The sequence below is a fragment of the Alligator sinensis genome, unplaced genomic scaffold (assembly GCF_000455745.1).
Source record: "Alligator sinensis unplaced genomic scaffold, ASM45574v1 scaffold728_2, whole genome shotgun sequence".
Lineage (NCBI taxonomy): Eukaryota > Metazoa > Chordata > Crocodylia > Alligatoridae > Alligator > Alligator sinensis.
This window is the reverse complement of record NW_005842573.1, coordinates 156682-175502: the sequence shown is the minus strand read 5'-3', so window position 1 is coordinate 175502 and position 18821 is coordinate 156682. Positions and strand designations below refer to the sequence as shown.

Below are 18821 nucleotides of genomic sequence, written 5' to 3'. Positions count from 1 at the left end.
ATGTGATTTGGCTCTGATTCATCATTTATTTTCAGAATTTCCTCAATTATTTGTGGTTTTGTCTCCTACATAAAGTTTCACTGTTTCTTCAGTAGAATTGGAAAAATGCTTGGTATACCTGGTGACTTGAACTAGGGTCTGATCCACACCAGAAGAATTTTGCTGCTGGTGTGCTCTCTGTGCAAATAAATCCTAGTGTGCTTAATCCATCTTTTTATGCTCTCAGCAGAGTAAGCTGTATGACTGAAAATGAAATTTTGCTAGTGACCAAGACCTATTTGCTAGTGACCAAGACCTTATATCTAAGTATTGTGCAACCAGCCGTAACTTGCCATACATTAAACCAGTTTGTCCCCTGATAAAAATGGTGAATCAGGCACAAAGTCGCTCACCGAACAGCAACTTCTTTGTGGTATGAATGTGTCCCGCAGTAATTTTAACATATGGCCAGTTAGCATGTTATAATCTATTACATGATACTTGCATATAATGCGCAGCAAATGTGGCATCTGCCAGGGGTCTGAGTCAATATTGAGGGCTTTTCTGGCTCAGCTATGTTGCTAAGGAGCACACCTTTTCATACTCCCAACAGAGGTCTTAATGTAATGGGGGTGCATCAACATGTGGCTTTACAGCAACTTGATAAACTCAACTGCAGTTTGAGTCAGAGTCAGCTGCTCCCGAGCACAGCATCTTCACGTGCGTGGGATCACAGCAGTTTGCACTGGGGCAGAGAAGCCCCTGGCTGACAGAGAGGACCAGCAGTCAGCCCCAGGCTCTGGGTGGCAGTGTCGGGCAGTGGAAGGGCTGGCAGTGATACTTTACACCAGAGAAAATTGGTCTACTGAGCAGTTAAGTGTACATGTAGATGTACCCACAGTGTATTTTTGTGAGCAAGGACAATTCAGTATATGCAGGAGTTGCAAACCTAGGCCAAGATAATGCATGTTTAATAGTAGAGGTACACTGATACATCGGTCCCATATTGGATTGGTATGGATATAAGGAAAATTGACAGTGTCAGCAGTTGGCTTTTTTTGGCTGATGTGGCCGATGCTGTCACCGATAAATGCCCCATGCATGCACGCAGCTGCGGTGCAGCACGCAAGCAGCCAGGAACGCAGCCTGCCAGCGTGGAGAGCATCTGGGTCCAGCTGGTAAGTCTGTTGTGAGGGAAGGGGTGTGGGGGGAGGGGCTGGAGTTGGGGCAGGGGCAGGCACTGCATAGCTGGGCAGGGCACGGAACGGAGCCATGAGCAGTTCATCTGGGGGCTGTGGAGAGTGGGTGACAGCTCCTGCCACTGCATGCACCCCAGGAGGGCATGGGGGGCTTGTGTACGTGGGGTGAGGGTGGGTTGCCACTGTGGATTAGGGCCAAGGGTGGCACTGAGCTCCTCCCAGCAGGGGGGTTTGGGCTGGGACTGCACTCTGGGGTGGGTGACAGCAGTGCTGGGAAGGGGCTACAGCAAATTTGGGAGTGGCTGCATGCCCCCGCAGCTCCCCTCCCAGTGCTGCCGCCACCCACCCTGAGCACAGCCCGGCCCAGCCCCCACTCCGGGAAGAGTTCATGCCCGCAGTGGCCACCCTCACCCTGCACACAGATCCAGGGACACACGCCCCCACGTCCTCCTGGGGTGCACATAGCAGCGAGAGCCGCCCCTTCTGGTGCCTGGAGGAGCTGCTTGCAGCTCCATCCATGCTCCACCCCGGCTGTGCAGCGCCTGCATCTGCCCCAACCCCACTCCATCCCTCACTGTGGGGGTTTCAATCTGCTCCCGCCCCCCATGCCCCTTCTCTCCTGCCTCTCCCCTTCCCCCATAACAGACTTACCAGCTGGAGGCTGCTCTCCAAGCTGCCTGGCTGCATATTGGATCCGTATTGGCCAGTATGGCTCATTAAAAATCAGTATCAGTGCACCCCTATTTAATAGTTATTCCAGTAGTCCTCAGTGTAAGCAAGTGACCTTTTGGGTAGAAGGCAGTAGGAAACATTGTTTGCTAATACTTTAATTTAAGTTAAATGACTCAGCTGAAAAAACACTATTTAAGTAGTGTAATTTAAAAACAGTGTAGCTAATAGCTTATCCTTCCAGTTGGACTAACTATAGAGAACAGTATTATATGGGTTTGGTGGGTAATATAAAGGACTCTTGCAATCTCTGTCTTTCATGCTACTGTCATCCTTCTGCTCCCCTTAGGAAAAAAAGTATAACTATTCATTTCAGTGGAGGAACCATCAGAACCCCTATGTTAAAGTGCTTCAGATATTGGTTAATTCCTGATGCCAATCACTGGAGAGCTGTACAGTGCTGAAATTCAGGATCTTACAAAACTAGAAAATCATTATACATGTCTATAACTCAGGAAAAAGATAAAGAAATGGAAGTTAAAAATATTCTTTACCTGTTCCCTTAGACATAAGAAATGATTCTGACACATTTAAAAACTGCTTCTCCTTTAGGTAAGAAAGAAGAAAACAAGTATTTTAAATCACTTATTCTCCTTTCCCTCTTCCTTGACTTTCAACCTCAAATCCCCAAAAACTTTAGTGACCAAGAGTTTCCTGTTAGTTCAGGTACATTTTCCTAGTAACCACCCCAATTTTGCATTCCTTGTGTACCCCAGTTCCTTTGATTTCACTTTTTTATTTTGGTCTGTTTAGCAAAATCATACTTGAAAAATAAGAATGTATTAATCTATCTTGATGTTGACCAGACTTAGTGCTGTTAGTGTCTAATTCAGGAATAAACAATTATTTGGGCCCACCCCCACCCCCCGCCCCATCCACCCCACCTGCTGCACACACACACACACACAATAAGTCACCAAAACTGCCTGTGTGGCCCTGGGGCCCAAATAATTGCCCACCCCTGAACTAGTGTTCAGAAATGGAGTGGGAGGGGCAGGAGAGGCTGGGATCACATGCCCCACATGTACAGCTGGCCGGGTGCTGCTCTGCATCCACTGTGTCCAGCAGCAGCTCCTCTCACTTCTGCTGCACTACGCCTTGCCACTCCTGGCATGCACGTGGGGGTTTGGCTCCAAATCCTGGAACTGAAGGTGGGGGGGTGCAGAGCAGTACCTGGCCGGGCTGTGGGCACCAGCATGAGCAAGGCATGGGCTGCCCTGGCATGAACAAGTGGGGCTCAGCCCTGTGCAGAGTGCCAGGACTCCCAACTCCAGCTCCAGCTGAAGCCAGAGCCTTGTGCATTGGGGTGGGAGCCACCTGGCTGAAACTGCTTGCCTGGCACAGTGCAACATAGCAGGATCAAAGGCAGGAGCTGCCATTGGAGGCAAGGGGCACAGAGCAGCACCGGGCTGTAGCTGCATCAGGATCAGGTCCAGCAGAATCTGTGCGCTGGCTGGGACCTGGGCCAGTGGGAGCCCACCACAGGCTGCCCCAATACAAGCAGACAGCGCGTGGCCCCATGTGGAGTGCCAAAGGAGCAGCCGTGGGCTGGATCTAGTCATCTGGCAGGCTGGATCTGGCCTGCAGGCTGTATCATGGTTTGCTCATCTGACACCCCTGGCTGATGTTTCATACACAGTTGGATTGGATAAAAACATAAGTTTTGTTTTAAAGAGGTGCCTAACTTGCTTCCCAAGAGCAATGTGACGTGGTTAATGAAATGCTGACTCTTGTTTATTTGCCAAATTTAGTGACTCATTGATTTGAGCAAGATGCCTGAGTTCAAGAAATGTCAAGTATGTACCTTGGAGCTCACAGAATACAGATTCTGATAAACATGTAGCACTTACTCTCTCTAATACTTCTGTCATACATTGTTAATTGAAACAGTGAAAATATTTTTTTCTACTAAGCACATTTTTATTGTACTACATGCATGTCATGTATTATATGTATATTGAAACATAAAAGTATTTTTGATTTTCTTCCTCAACTGAATGGTTGCCTTTGGAATTAGATGAACATCCTCTCTCCTTTTTCTGACTTCCTGGATATTATTGTAAGCTGGAAGAAATAGTTGGTTTAAGAATGGCTTTGTGACCAGGATGCCGTATAACTACAAGAATATTTATTCTTTTTCTGGCTGCATCATATCCACAGTGTAAGATATTACAGTAGTATAAAACAAAATGAAAAAAAAATCTTTAAGAAACTATGTTGAAAAATCTAGTTTCTTTGACATAGGCTAGGAAGCCAATTTTTAATCCCATGATTGCCATATGAAAAGAATGCAACTAACTTAGACTATGAAAAGATTAAAAAACAGATTTGAAAAATTGTGAAACTATAAATTGTGCTGTAAAGAATAAGCTTTTATATTTAACATTAAAATGAAACATTTACTTTTATTGTAGTTTTTCAAACTGAAATCAGAGTGTCAACCTGATTTGTGCTTGAATATAGAAAGAGTTGTAAGCATGTATTTATTCAAACAGTGAGTTTGAACTCTCCTGGAAGTTGTGACAGTAGAAAGATTTCACTGGCCTACAGAAACAGTCCTATTACAGTACTCTTGGCTTACTAGGGTATTTTAATAAGGACAGGGACACATGTCCCTGATTGGAATACAAATGGGATTGGAATAGAACTACTTGTCTCCTAGGTTTCTTAGGTTTTAGCTTGACCAAGTTCCTGGAGCCATACCACTGCTGTCCACAATGTTCAGATCGTTCTGCTCTGTTTTTCTCATAATTCTGCTATGTTCCTTCCTGACAGGTTCTGTATGTAGTAGAGGGACATTTGCAGCAAAGAATACTTCCAAAAGACAATTCCCTCTCTTAAAGACTCTCCATAGTTTTCATTATAGTATTGGATGTTAACCAAGCCTTGCTCTTTGTAGCATTAAGGGAATTGTACTTTTTTCCTCAGTATCTAAATCTTGAACATGTCTTTTACTTGTAAGGTAAGGAAGTTGTAAGATGTAGTTGTTTAAAAAAGCAAAAAACCTGATCATGAGAAAAATTGAAGTAGATGAGCATGATTTTATATTAGATGAGCATGCTCAGACACTTAGATCAAAATATATGGAGTGAATTACAATGGATTTTGTTCTTGTAGTTCCATTTATTGTGTTGATAATCCCTTAGGCTTTACCTTTAGGAAAACACTTGGATTTTTACCCTGTAATAGCTAACAGATGGTAAAAATTAAGAGTGGAGTTCTGTTTCCTTTTGTGTGCCTAACAGGCAGTTCTCTAGCTGCCTAAATGGCATTTTTGCATTTACATTTAGGTAGTGTTCCTGTTATTTCCTGCTGTGTGGACACACAAACACATGCATGTATACTGATTGTGCACAGTAGGCTATGGGTTAGGTGGCTAATACATAGCTGTGTATGCTCACCTATGCTTTGTGGATGTGTAAGCATGTCAAGTCAAGAAAGGCAGAAGGCAGAATAGATTTTCACCTTATTCACTAACTAACTCAGAGATGCATAAGCTTTTGTAAGCAGCAGCTTACTTTATCACATACTGTGAAGGGACTGCAGAAAGCAGAGTTTCCAAATAGAAAGCAATAATTAGAATACAAAGGATAGGGAAGGGCAGGTGAAAAACAAAGGGGTACTGCTCAAGAGGCACGGTGGGTAAGAGAGAGGAAAACAAAGCAGTTAACCCACTGAGTTTGTCAGGCCAGGCCTCTCTTGGTCTGCTATCTATCACCATGTAAACCAGTACAGCTTGTACCACGGTCGAGTTGTCAGTGGCTAAACTGGCGCCTCCATCTGGGCTACCCTGGGTGAGGATGGTATGTCTCCAGCAAGACTAAAAACAAGACCTGTCAAAGGGTGGATGAACTCCCTACAAGCTAACAGCCATCCATACTTGGAGAAGAGATGAGCACTAAGGCTGTGTGAAGCTTCAGTACCTGATTTGATTCAGAGGAGATTTGGCCCAATTTGGCAGCCAAACCTCTGAGTCTGAATCAAATCGGGAGACCCATTAATCTCTCCAAATTGATTTGTAGAGATACGGAGACTTGGCCATAGACTGTACAGGTAGGCACTATGCAGTGCCAGCGGGAGCAGCCAGATGAGCCCCGGCTTGAGACGACAGCCCTGGGATAAGCTGTGGCTCGTCTGGCTGCCCCCCTGCTGGGATGAGACTGCTGGCAGCCCCAAGAGAAGCTGCGGTGGCTGGAGGGAATGATTGGGAGCTGGGGGGAATTATTGGGGAGCTGGAGAATGATTGGGAGCTAGGGAATTAAACTGGGAACTGGGGAATCGAACTGGGAGCCGGGGTAAATGATTGGGGGCTGGGGGAACGAACAGGGGCTTCCCCCCCCAGCTCCTGGTTCCATTCCCTAATTCCCGGTGTGATCCCCCAGGTCCCAGTCATTCCCCCTAGCCCCCATGGCTTCTCCTCAGGCTGCCTGCTCAAGCCACAGCTCATCTGGCTGCTCCTCTGCCTGCCTCACCCTGGAGCGGGAGCAGGCGGACGAGCCGTGGCTTGAGCCAGAAGCCCTGGAAGAAGCTGCGGGGCTGGGGGAATGATTGAGGATCTGGGGGGAATGATCAGGGAGCTGGGGGAATGATTGGCAGCTGGGGGGAATGAACTGGGAGCTGGGGGGAATGATCAGGGGCTGGGGGAACGAACAGGGGCTTCCCTCCAGGTCCCAGCTCGATACCCCAGCTCCCCAATCATTCACCCCAACCCCTGCGGCTTCTCCCGGGGCTGCCAGCACTGCCTGCCTCACCCTGGGGCGGGAGCAGCCGGACGAGCCGTGGCTTGAGCCAGCAGCCCTGGAAGAAGCTGCGGGGCTGGGGGAATGATTGTGGGTCTGGCCGGTTTGATCCCCCAGTTCCCGGTTTGATCCCCCAGTTCCCCAGTCATTCCCCCAACTCCCCGATCATTCCCCCCCAACCCCCATGGCTTCTCTTCAGGCTGCCAGTGCTGCCTGCCTTGCCCTGGCAGAGGGGCAGCTCGGGGAGCAGCTGGACAAGTCACGGCTTCTCCCAGGGCTGCCGGCTCAAGCCAGGGCTCGTCCGGCTGCTCCCCCAGCTGCTCCTGCTTGTACTGCCTGCCTGCATAGTCTATGGCCAAAATAAGATTTGGCACCAAATATTGATTGAATCGGGACAGTGTTTTAAATCACCAAATCGAATCGCTGCCCCTCTGAATCGCCAAATCCAAAATAAATACTTTCCGCTTCGCACAGGCCTAATGGGCAGTGCCACTGAAACATCACCAGTGGCGCAAAGCAGCTCAACAAACCTAGGAAGGTTACAGCATCTAAGGTGCCCCAACAGTCACAGCAACCTCAGGACTGACTTGATTTGACTAACCCATTGAGGGATATAGGGGTCATAAAAGCTAATCCAGGTAATGGGATAAGAATCCATAGTCTTTTTAAACCATAGTTATTGCCATCCAGTCTGTGAGATCATGTCTTGTTCTGCAGTTTCCCATTCCAGTCTGTTTTTAATTTTTTGTTCTCTAAAAACAGCTAATTTGAGGCCAGCAATAGAATATCCAAGGAGGTTAAAGTGCTCTGCCGGAGGCTTGTATGTCTTTCTGGTACAGATGTCAGATTGGTGTTAATTTATTCTTACGTATAGGGATTGCCCCATCTGTCCATAGCAGGGGCACTGTAAGCAGGTGATGCCATATAGGATGTTGGTAGAGGAGTAGGTGAATGAACCTCAGGTGTTATAATGTGTTATTTGGGCCAATGATGATGTGGTACATGTTGATGAGGGGACACAGCTGGCATCTGGGTCCAGATTAAAGTCTGGTGCCTTGGTGAGAATAAGAGTTAGGTAGTCGGTTGCTGGAGAAGACACTATTTATAACTAGGAGGTTGTCTGCAAGCCAGAGTGTCCTTCCATGGCTTTCTTGAGATGGTCATCATTTTCCAGAAGGAGTTGAAGGTCATTAATGATGTGTCTTTGGTGTTAATGCTGGGGGCTGTAGGTCACAAGAAAAGGGATTTTGTTGTTTTTGTCTTAGGGTTGGTATTGTAGCAGGTTGGAGCAAGGTCTGGGTCTGTTGATTTGAGCAGCTATGGTTTTAGAATTGTATTAAAAGTACAGGAATTCCTGCTCCAGATCTTTAATGTATGCATCCTGATCTGGAGCAGCAGAGATAAAGTTGTGAAATAGAGCTTGGCTGTAGACAGTGAATGTACTGGTGTGCTTAAGGATGTGAGCTGCTGGCGTAGAGGTAACTAGCAGTTTGATTAGTTTCCGATATAGTGTGGTGGTGATATGGCCTTTGCAGACTTTCACAGTGGGACTGAGAAAGCTTACTAGATGTTTTGGGTAGGATTCTGGACACCTGATCTAGTTTCTTGAAACTAAAAAAATGTATTAGTCCACATTAAATGTATAGAAGTCTGTATGTGGGTGAAACTTTGTCTTTTCCTTCTTCCCTAGAACTTTTTCCAGCCACTTTCATTTTTCTTCAGCCCTCTCTACCTTGTTATTTTTTTTCATCCAAGTCCTGTGACTGCTTCCCAAGGTCCTTTCCTCTATCCCAGTATTTCCCAAGATATTTGGATACCAAGGAAGCATTTCTAAAATCTGATGAATCTGAGTGGTTTTGTTAAAACTTATACGTAGTAACAAAATAGCCAGTTTGTAAAGATCATTTTTATAACTAAATGCTCTGTATATGATGTGTCTACCAATACAGAAAATAGGGTGAAAGTTACTATTCTATTTGTTTTGAACTAGGGCCATGCACAGTTAGTTCGAGATGTTGATGTAGAGAAGGTGTCAACGTTTGAAAATCCCTACGTAGATGCAATAAAGAGTTTATGGAATGACCCTGGAATCCAAGAGTGTTATGATAGACGACGGGAGTATCAGCTATCAGACTCAACTAAATAGTAAGTATATGATGGGCATGGGTATCTCTGCACTTGCCTTCCTTTCCTTTCCTTCTAACTTAAATTCATTCAGTTTAGAATTACTTAGATACAGTATAAATGTGTATGAATATATGCAAGGCTAACACTGTAGGGCTGAGATGTCTGACTTGGTTCCAGTAGTGTAACAAAGTATTTTCATAACTCACTTCTGTTATAATTTAAAATACTGTGACAAGACTTTTCCATAGGAATCTTTGGAAGTTGTATTATTTTTATTTAGTGTATTAAACCCCTTAAACACTTGTGAAAAGTCAGCAGGTAACACAGTTCTCAAACCTTAGTAAAAAAAGAGGACCTGCTTTAGATGTCCCTGTTAGGCCAAAAGTACATGCAGAAGTGCAATGGAAGCCAAGGTTTGAAATTTAGGACTTGAATTTTAATAGAGTTGATAAGAAGAGTCTTCCTTCACTTTGATTTCTGTCTTCCTGGCTTTTCTGGTGCCTTCCTAGCATAACAGATTTTTTTTTTCCCCAAAGACCTGACAAGAGGGAAGAGGGATATAAACTAGTACAGTGCATTTGGACATATAATACTTCTTACACTAACAAAAGGGAGACCAATTACGAAAAAGTGTTTGATGGCTAGTAGTGGGGTTAGAGTGTTGTAGCCATATTAGTTCAGGAAATGTCTTAGAGACATAGATTTTTTGTGGTATCTTTTATTGGACCAGCTGTATAGAACCTTTCCCATTGGTGAGGCCTTTGTCATGCCAGAACACCTCATGGTATTCTATCTCATTTGCCAGCGATCTGAAAAAATCATACATTGTTTAAACTAGGAAAACCCTAAATAAAATTTTGTGCGTTGTTCTCAAGATATAATTGCTGGGGAAAGTGCACTTTTGGACTTCCACTATTGAGTATACTTGTATGTGCTGTTGCAGTACTGAGGTGCAGAGCCAGGTGAGGTAGACAAAATTACACCCTTAACTTTGAACTTCTTTGACTTGTGGTTCTAAGTTAAACTCCATAACTACCTTTAACACTCTTTTACAAGATGAATTGCTTTCCTTTTTCAATGATAGCATAAAAAATAGAAATGGGAAATCTCAGAATTATAAAGGGGAAGGAGGATCTGATATTACTTCAGATAAAGCTGGACTGATCTTCTTAACAGGCTTCTCTGTCGGCATCTACATGAGATGCTGACTGCACAGTAGCCTGTGACTACTGCGCAATAGCGTCATGTGGCAGGAAACATGACGTACTGCTACTGCATCCATACTCTCAGGCATAGTCTCTGTGCAGTTGGCATCACAAAAAAACTGTTTGTTGGCGCTACTGCACAGTAATGCGGGTTATTACTGTGCAGTCATTCAATACTTGTTTATATAAGTACTAAATGGCTGTGCAGTAACAACTGTGTAGTCAGCATCTCATGTAGATGCAGCCTCTGTTTCTAAAAAAAAATAACTTGCCATGACAGCTCCTTTGAATATTATTAACATAAAAAGTATGGAGTTTGTTATGAAGCCATAGCAGCAGATTTCTGGTATGTTTCCTTAGAAAAGGCAATTACTTTGAATGCAAAATAGCTGATGTTTAAAGTGTAAACATGTTGGCCTTTTTACAATATAAATGTTTTTGTAAATTGGCTATTTATTTGCATTTTTAGAAGATTTTAGCACATATTATGGACTTTTCATGCTCCCAGGACTGTTTAGGCACTTTGCATTAGATGCTTGTTAGTTAAAATGCAAGAAATAAATTTTGACAACATAACCTAAAAACAAGGTTTCTCCCTTTCCTAGTGAGCACCCTCATCCTAGGGCTACAGTCAGGCTGTTTACTTTCTGGGAGCCCAACTTCTTCAACAGGAGTAGAGATGCTCGTATAGCATGCTAGTAAGGTCACTCTCCTGAGCAGCTGACTATGCTGGTTAAGGTGGGCCTGGCATCCAGATTTCCCACTATATAGAACAGGAGCAGGCAATTATTTCAGCCGGAGAGCCAGTTTGGTGAGCTGTAGAGGTAATCCTGCCCCTTGACAGTTGCCCCGCCTCCTGGTTGTCATATTGGGACTGGAAGTACCTCCCCCTCACCCCAGGCCTTTGCTGTCGGACACCCCTCCCCTTGCCCGCTGGAAATACTCCTTTTGGGAGGGGAGGCTAGCCATCTTGGAACCAGAAGAAAAAACAAATCATACATTAAAAGTCAAACACCTACTATAGCATATTTTAATTTTATTACAAAAAATATTTGTCATGATTTGTGTTTGCATACTGTATATAGAGGGGATTACATAATAATTCAGAAACAAAGTCTTACTCTTGTATATTATGTGTGGGAAGTGTGAGATGTGGTTAGGGTGGTAGTATGTGTATGGTGGGGCGTGGGGAGGGGTGTGTATGGTGGGGGATGTGTATGATGAGGTGTGGGGGCATGTGTATGTGGTGGGGTTTCGGGGGTGTGAGTGTATGGTGGGGTGTGATGGTGTGTTTGTAGGGGGGGTTGTGAGGAGGTGTGGCTGTGAGGCGGGGAAGAATAGGGTATATTGGAGGGTGTATATGAGGGGGGTGTGGGGGCAGGTTGTGGGGGTGTGCGATTTGTGGGGTGTGAGGAAGAGTGGGGGTGTGTGGGAACCCCCCACCCGCTCCCCCACATGGCACATAGCCCCTGCTGCCTCCACGCAGGTGCTGGAGCCCAGTAGAGTGTGGCTTTGGCCAGTACTGAGCACTGCATATGGGGTTGAGCAACACAGCCTGCCCAGCCCTCCACTATTGCAGGGGCTCCATGTGGCATGTGTGCAGCTCCCACACTTGCATGGCACTGGGGGAAGTGCCGTGCTGGAGCTAACTGACTTCCCTGCCACACAGGTCCTGGGACTCCATGGAGAAGGAGGGAGCAGGGCTCCCTCCACTGCCAGCAGAGTCCCAAGTCCCGAGACCTGCGCAGCAGGGGTGGAGAAGGCAGCCAGCTCCAACGTGGGGCTGGATAAAGGTGGGCTGGGTAGGCTGCATTCCTCACCCCCATGCACAGCATTAGTTGGCCCTGGTCCCCCACTTCCCTACCTGATACCCAGAGCAAGCGGGATGCTAGCAAAGCCAATCAGGTCCCCCAGAGGTGGCTACAGCAGCAGCAGTCTCACCCAGAAGCTGCTGCTGGCTGGTCTGGGTCCTTATGCCCATGAGAGTGGGAACAAGGCATTATAGGTTATGTTGGGGGATGTATACGTGGATACCTCGCTCCCACCCTCATGGGCAGAAGGGCTGGGCATGGGCAATTTGTTGGTGGGTGCTTGTGGGCCGGATGAAAGTGCCTGGTGGGCTGGATCCGGCCAGGAGGCATATTTTGCCCTCCCTGATATAGAAAGTGCTACTCAGTACTGTCAGTAGTAAGCATCTATCTCGCAAAACAATAGAATTACATCAGATGACATATCAGCTTGCTGAACGTAATTCTTGCATAGGCATGTCAATTGGTCTGGGCAATGCTCAGTGGTCTCCTAGTGGATTGGAGACCTAGGTAGACGCTTTAGGTGCTTCCCAGTTCTGGTCTGATTTTTTTTAACAGAACTGAGGTGGGAGCAAGGTAGTAGCTTGAACATGTGCAAAATCCTAAATCTAGGTGCTTCAGATTGTTTTCAGAGTGAAATAAGACATCTAATGGTTTTGTGACTTCTGCTACTTTATTTGCTTATAAAGTTGAACTGAATTGCTTTCTGGAACCTAAGGTAAGAATTCTCTGACACTAAATTGCATTTACCCAGCCACATAACTGCCATTTTGGGCACTTGCATGAAGTTAGTGATCCTATTGTTAAGGACTCAGCAAAATCACAATTTGGGGGATTTTGTGAAATCTGACATTGTCTGTGAAATTGGGCAATGCGCATGAAATTCTCAGGGAGGGACTTAGTAAGGGAGCCACAGGAGACTTTCAGAGTGGGGGTGTAAGGGGGTCATCCCACTCAATGAGCTGCCAGCAAGATGGGTGCCACCCCTGCCCCTTGCAGCTTATTGGCAAAGGTTACCTGTCACGCAACCCCTCCCCCACCTCTCCACCGATCAGTGGCAAGCAGCAGATCCACATGACAGGTAGCCCTCACATTCAATTAGCAGTGAAGGGCGGAGCCACCTGTGCCCCTCGGCCAATCAGAGGCATGAGGCGGCCCACCACACTACGTCCATAAAATGGCTTCTGGGCCCCACGTTCTGCCTGCAAAGTCAGAGGACAGCTGCCCCGAATTCAGTCCCTACCTGTTGTACTTGCATTGTGGACACATTTCTTTTGTAAGACCCATCACTTCACTATCTAAACCCATTCTACTTTCCATCTTTCTTTAAATAGTCTTTGCTTACTTAGGAAAAATACTTGTTAATTAAATAAATTATTAAAGTACCGTTAAAAGTAGGTGAGTGAGAGAGAGGTTGAGATCCAGCTTTTTTTCCTCTGACTTAATATTAGATTTTAGTTGTTATGTTCTTTGAGGTAAAAGTCTGACATTTTATTTGCATGTAAAGCTAAATGCAAATTGTACTATTATATAAATAATAAATAAATATAAATATCTAAGTCATCTTTTCACACACAGTCGCATGAGTTTCCTAATTATGACATAAAACTCTACAAACCTATCCCTACAGAAAGGGAGAAGAGATAATTTACACTATATAAATTAAGTTTATCCCACAAGGATACCAGTATATCTTTACTGATGAGATTTTAGTTCTCTCGTCACAAACAAGTAACTTGAAAGTAACATTCACTTACATGAAGTAACATTTTGTAGTCTGCCCAGCTAGTGATGGGTGGTGGCAGCATAGAAATTACATTACTGGCTTCTTCAGAAAATATTGTTTGAACTATTTGCATCTTGTCTGAGGTCCTGTCCGTTTTGGAGATCTCATGGGATGAGACCCTATTGACATGGGATGCCTTGAGAATTTTTACCATATATAAAGCAAGAGAGCATGCACACATCTTCAGAAGGAATGGGAAAGAATGAAAACTCAGCTACAAGAAATTACTTTTAAAATAGCTTTTGAGTTTCATACTGTCTTCTTTTTCCTGCCTTAGATTAAATCTTTGGAGACCCAAGAATATAAACCTTCCCAGGTTCATAAAAGCTGTGAAGATGTAGATAGTGCATGTTTACATTATAGCTTTATTCACAGCTTGTCCTAAAATGCTGAAAATTGATTCCATTTACTTCACTGCATACATAAAAGAGAATTAGTGTGATGTTACTTAGAGGTTACTTATCAGAGATTGCTGGCATCAAACTTCGAGGTGTGAAAGATCCCACTAGATTAGCTTTCAAACTATGACTCTCCAAAAACTATTTTTGATCTTGTGTTGTTTTAGGCATGTAAAATGTATATACATTCATAATTATGGAGAAACAGTTTTCCTTGAAAACATAAATTTGTATCAGTGGTAGTTACAAGATTGTTTACTGGAAAAAAAAATCAAAGCTAAATATTTGGGCAAAATTGGCAAATGGGCAAAAAAGGGAACGGCATTAGTTTGGAACAGTCTCATCAGCCAGAATTTGGTTTTGCATAAACGGAACCATCCGACAGTTCCATTCTCACTTCCATTTTAACCAGATCCCTAAAGAACAGCACGGAGCAGTTGCTTAAGGCTAAATACAGACAGTCAAAAAGCCCGAGGCTGAATTGATTCAGTCTTTGCAGGTTGGTCTAAACTGCACCGATTAAACTGAGAAACAACTGGACAGACATTCACTATTGATTCAGGAAATGCAGCCACATGCCTGCAGTGGCTCAGGTCAGAAGCCAGGGGGCACTAGAGCACAGCTGTCTGGAATGTAGCCCATGGGCTGTGTGTTCATTTCCTTTTGTTGCTGGCCCCAAGGTCTCTGGGATTAGCAGTCCAGAATTAGGGCAGCAGGACTCTGCAGGGTTACTCATCACTTCCTCTTCTTGCTTCCAGGTGCCTCTGGGATTTGTAGTCCACAATTGCAGCCAGCAGTAAGTTTCTAGCAGGGCAGGGCAGCTCTGTATTTGGGGGAAGGGAAGTTTAACCCCCATTCTTGGCCCCAGACCCCATCCAGGGTTTGCCCCCATCCCTGCCTTGCTCCCCGACCCTTCTTTGCTGGAGCAGACAGCACAAGCCAGCCCAGGGCTGGGGAACTGTGATTTAACTTGAACCAGGAAGGGTTCTGAGGCACAAGTTTCATAAATTGGTTTGACCCAAATCAGTTAAGCCTGATTTGGACTACATGCAATCAGTTTTATCTTAAACCAGTTTCTGATGACTTCTACCAGTTTATGTGTAACTTCTATCCCTAGCCGAAATGATTTGCCCAAGCAGCTGTTGTAAGCTCCATTTAGAAAAGAGGATTTATTGTATATAGGACACGTATCTATGTGTATCTGAGATCATTTTTAAAGGCTGTTCTGGAAGACAGAGCCTGATCCAAATCAGCCAGCGAGGTGGCTAATTTGGAATTTGGTGCACACATCTCAGAAAGTAACTCAGATCATCCTACTCTAGTGGATGCATCTAGTGAATTTAGACATTTAAATTCACTAGATGCCTCACATTTTGGTCTGGACATATCTCTAGGCACCAAAGTTTGGCTTTTGAGCATTCTTAGAATCTAGCGCCTTCAAGCAGCTTTGTACTTAGCTCCTGCCCAAGTTCCATTGTGATTAAGATCAGAACTGGAGAGTCCAATCTGTTAAACAATCCTCCAAACAGTGGAGGATAGTACCTGACATATTATCAATGATTGGTCTTCAAAGTAACAAATTAATCTGCTGAGATATTCACCATCAGCAGAAAGGGCAAAAATGGATTCTGTCTCTGCAGATGCCTAATTTGCAGGATGGAAAATTTATTTTGTGCTCAACTAACTTGCATCCAACAGTAGTGAAGTGAGTACACGATATAGTACCCACAGTCACTCGGACTTAAGAACCTAGTCCTGAACACCAGGCTATAGAATAGGTTGAGTGTAGCATTCTCCATCTCTCTTGTTTGAACCTAGACCAGAGGGAAGAAAGAAATGCAAAAGTCCTAGGGCCAGAAGGTCATCATGCAAGAGGAAGTTTGACTCTGTAGCCCAGTAAGAACATTGCTGTAGGAGGGAGAGAAACATGGGTGGATCACCCTGTGGAGTTACCTTGCTCTCCCTCTTGCAGTGCCTATGAATTCCAGGCATCTAGCCCTGTTGATGTGGGCTATAAGATGTCATCCTATAAGAACATAAGAACTGCCATTTACTGGGTCAGACCAGACACGGCTAGTGAACTCAGACTGGTGGGGCAGTGGAGCATCCCACAGGGTGGGGGGGGGTTGCAGCCAGCCGGGAGTGACGGGGGTTTGCAGCCTCCCTGCTAATTGCCGGAGTACCTGGACAGCTGCAAACCCCACCCCCCAATCCCAGACAGCTGCAAACCCTCCCCTTCCCCCCACCCCGCTGCTCCAGTGGGGATGCTGCACCACCCCACCAGTCTGAGTTCACCAGCCGCACCTGGGTCAGACCACAGGGCCATCTTGCCCAGTATCTTGTGTCACACAGTGGCAGAGAGTAGATGCTGAAAGGGAGAGTTAACAGTATACAACCAGGGTTTTTCCACTGTTGCTCTTCCACTTACAGCCTCCAAAATTTAGGATCTAGGAGGTTCTGATTCAAAGGCTAGACCTCTTAACTCCCATGCCCATTTCCTGGAACAAGGTGCCTATTTTCTGTAGGTGGGCACCTGCAAGAAATATCTGAATCTGACCCTTAGTGCAGAGATATATACCTGTGAATTGCTTTGCTTTTTTGGACATTTTATTCACATTTCATCTAGAACTTTAGTATGGTAATGAGAGAGAAAATAGTCACTATTGCAGCTCCCATGTGGCTTGGACCATTGTGAGTGGAAAAGTCAGACCCAGTGACTTTACCTTTGGACTTACCTGACCACGCTCAAGTCTGTGACAGTGCATACACGGTATCATTTATCTTGTAGTCTCCTGGACAGTTTTAACTTTCCTTCTCCATTATATGAAAAATGCCCCCTTATCTCCTCTGTTATAGCAAGTAATGGAAATTTTCCATCCTGCCAATTAGGCATCTGCAGAGATGGAATCCATTTTTGCCCTTTCTGCTGATGGTGAATATCTCAGCAGATTAATTTGTTACTGTGGAGAATAATCATTGATGATATGTCAGGCACTATCCTCCACTGTTTCCAGGCATCTTTGGAAGATATTCAGAAAGTGGTAATGAACAATTCTGTCTGATCAGCAGTGTCTGCTATATGCAGCATTATTTGAGAATTTGGATCTCTAGCAAGATCATTTCTACACATGGGGCAGATTATTACGCTGATGAAACTCAGTTTATTGCTCCAGTAGCTTTGCTGGTTGGTGGTTCATAAGAAAGTGTTGCAGTTGAATGGCTTCATGGCTTCATGCTCCTTCTTCCTTCATGACTCCTATCCTCTTGCTGCATTTTCTTAGCATAGTGTGGTACTAAACCTGTATGCCAATTTTAGTTCGGAATGACAGAAATTAAACTTTCAAAGTCTAAGCAGCAAATGTATTGGGTTGTCTTTTTTTAAGTAACACTGGCTCTGCTCCTGGTTTCTACAAGTTGAAGGTAGCAAGAAGTTTTGTCATCAACACTAGATTCAAATTAGTTTTGATTTGATCTGTTTTCATACATTTTTATGACACAGGATTTTCCTTTGATTATGAATGCTAAGGATTAGGGGGTAACATAGAGCTACACTGCACGTAAGTGGGAAGGGTGGAATTTGCTTGGCAGTGGCAGATATGATCCATGTAACACATCTAGAACTATGAATGGATAGAATGAAGCATACAGCTTAGGCTAAAGGGAACAAATGTCTGTGTTTTTGCTCTGCCATAGATCATGGGCTCACATTTCCATAGTGTGGACCACATTTTAATAGGAAGGTTCTCATACAGTGACTGCACAATGTAACCTTAGCGTCTGAGCACTGCCCAGATTTGAATGATAAATGACAATAACCTTTCCTCTCATTCATACCGCCTTCTCTTGCATTTGTAATTGTGCTGCAACCATGGAACAGCTGCATCAATGGCTTTTGTGGCAGAAATATAGGATGTGTTTGTATTTTACCTGTCTTCAATAAAGATTGTGCTTGTCCTTTTTTTAAAAGAACTACTGGCCCCTTTTCCTGGTTGCATTCTGGCCATTTTTATTCTCCATTTCACATCTCCTACAATCTCTTTTGATTCTCTCTTCTGCATATACTTCTCAGTTAACTTGTCCCTTTCTTCTCAAGAGGCTTTCCCCTTGTCTCCTCTTTTCTTCTCTCTTTAGAAGCTTTCCTGTCACTGGCCGCCTCTGTCATATTGATGAGTAATCTCTACTGCCCTCTGGATGTATTTCCTAGCTGGCTTGCTTTTCCTCTCAATATTTTCAGTACCCTTACTAGTTTCTGAAGCTTGCATGTCTCACTTCCCTCTCTTCCCTCTTCCCCTCTCCCCTTAGTTCTCATCCTGTATAGCAGCACCTCTCTTGTAGGCAAGCAGGCTGGTTCATCCTTGTTTCTATCAGCTTTCTAGCGGTGCTGGGCTTTTTTTAAATGAAGCCAGAAAAACTCAAGAAGCAGCTGGGAACAAGAAAGGAAGTTCTGACAATTTCCAAAAGGTTGCTAACCAGTGCTCAACATGCCTGCTTCATGAACCGCAATTTTGAAACTGTTTTTCATATGTAATATCTTAATAACCTATAGTTTTCCTGTGGTCTGCTTATCATCCAGGCAAGCTTCTAATTTCCTTTGTTTTCTTCTATTAACTCCAACTTTTTTAAATGGAAAAGAATATTGGATACTGTTAGTTCTGCATAGTGTGTGGTAGATATCTTAGAGATAAACTAAATTTCAGCCAACTGGGTGGAGACCTTGGGTTACAAGATTATGGTATTGTGTTCACATAGCATGGACTCGTGGTAAGAGGTTGATCAGAACTGTTTTGTTTCTTGGTTACCGAGTTTGACTGTCTTTAACTGTGATTTAAAGACTGAAAATGGTGTCAGGAT

At 44.5% G+C, this 18821-nt stretch overlaps 1 protein-coding gene across 2 annotated transcripts in view; it reads left to right on the top strand.

The window, feature by feature from the left end:
• LOC102388376 (guanine nucleotide-binding protein G(q) subunit alpha) overlaps positions 1 to 18821 on the top strand; it is a 195920-nt gene that overhangs the window by 129925 nt on the left and 47174 nt on the right. For both annotated transcript variants that reach the window (XM_006032449.3, XM_025214215.1), the window contains one exon: positions 8637 to 8791. In XM_006032449.3, the coding sequence (XP_006032511.1) occupies positions 8637 to 8791 (155 nt within the window). The remainder of the gene's footprint in view (positions 1 to 8636; positions 8792 to 18821) is intronic.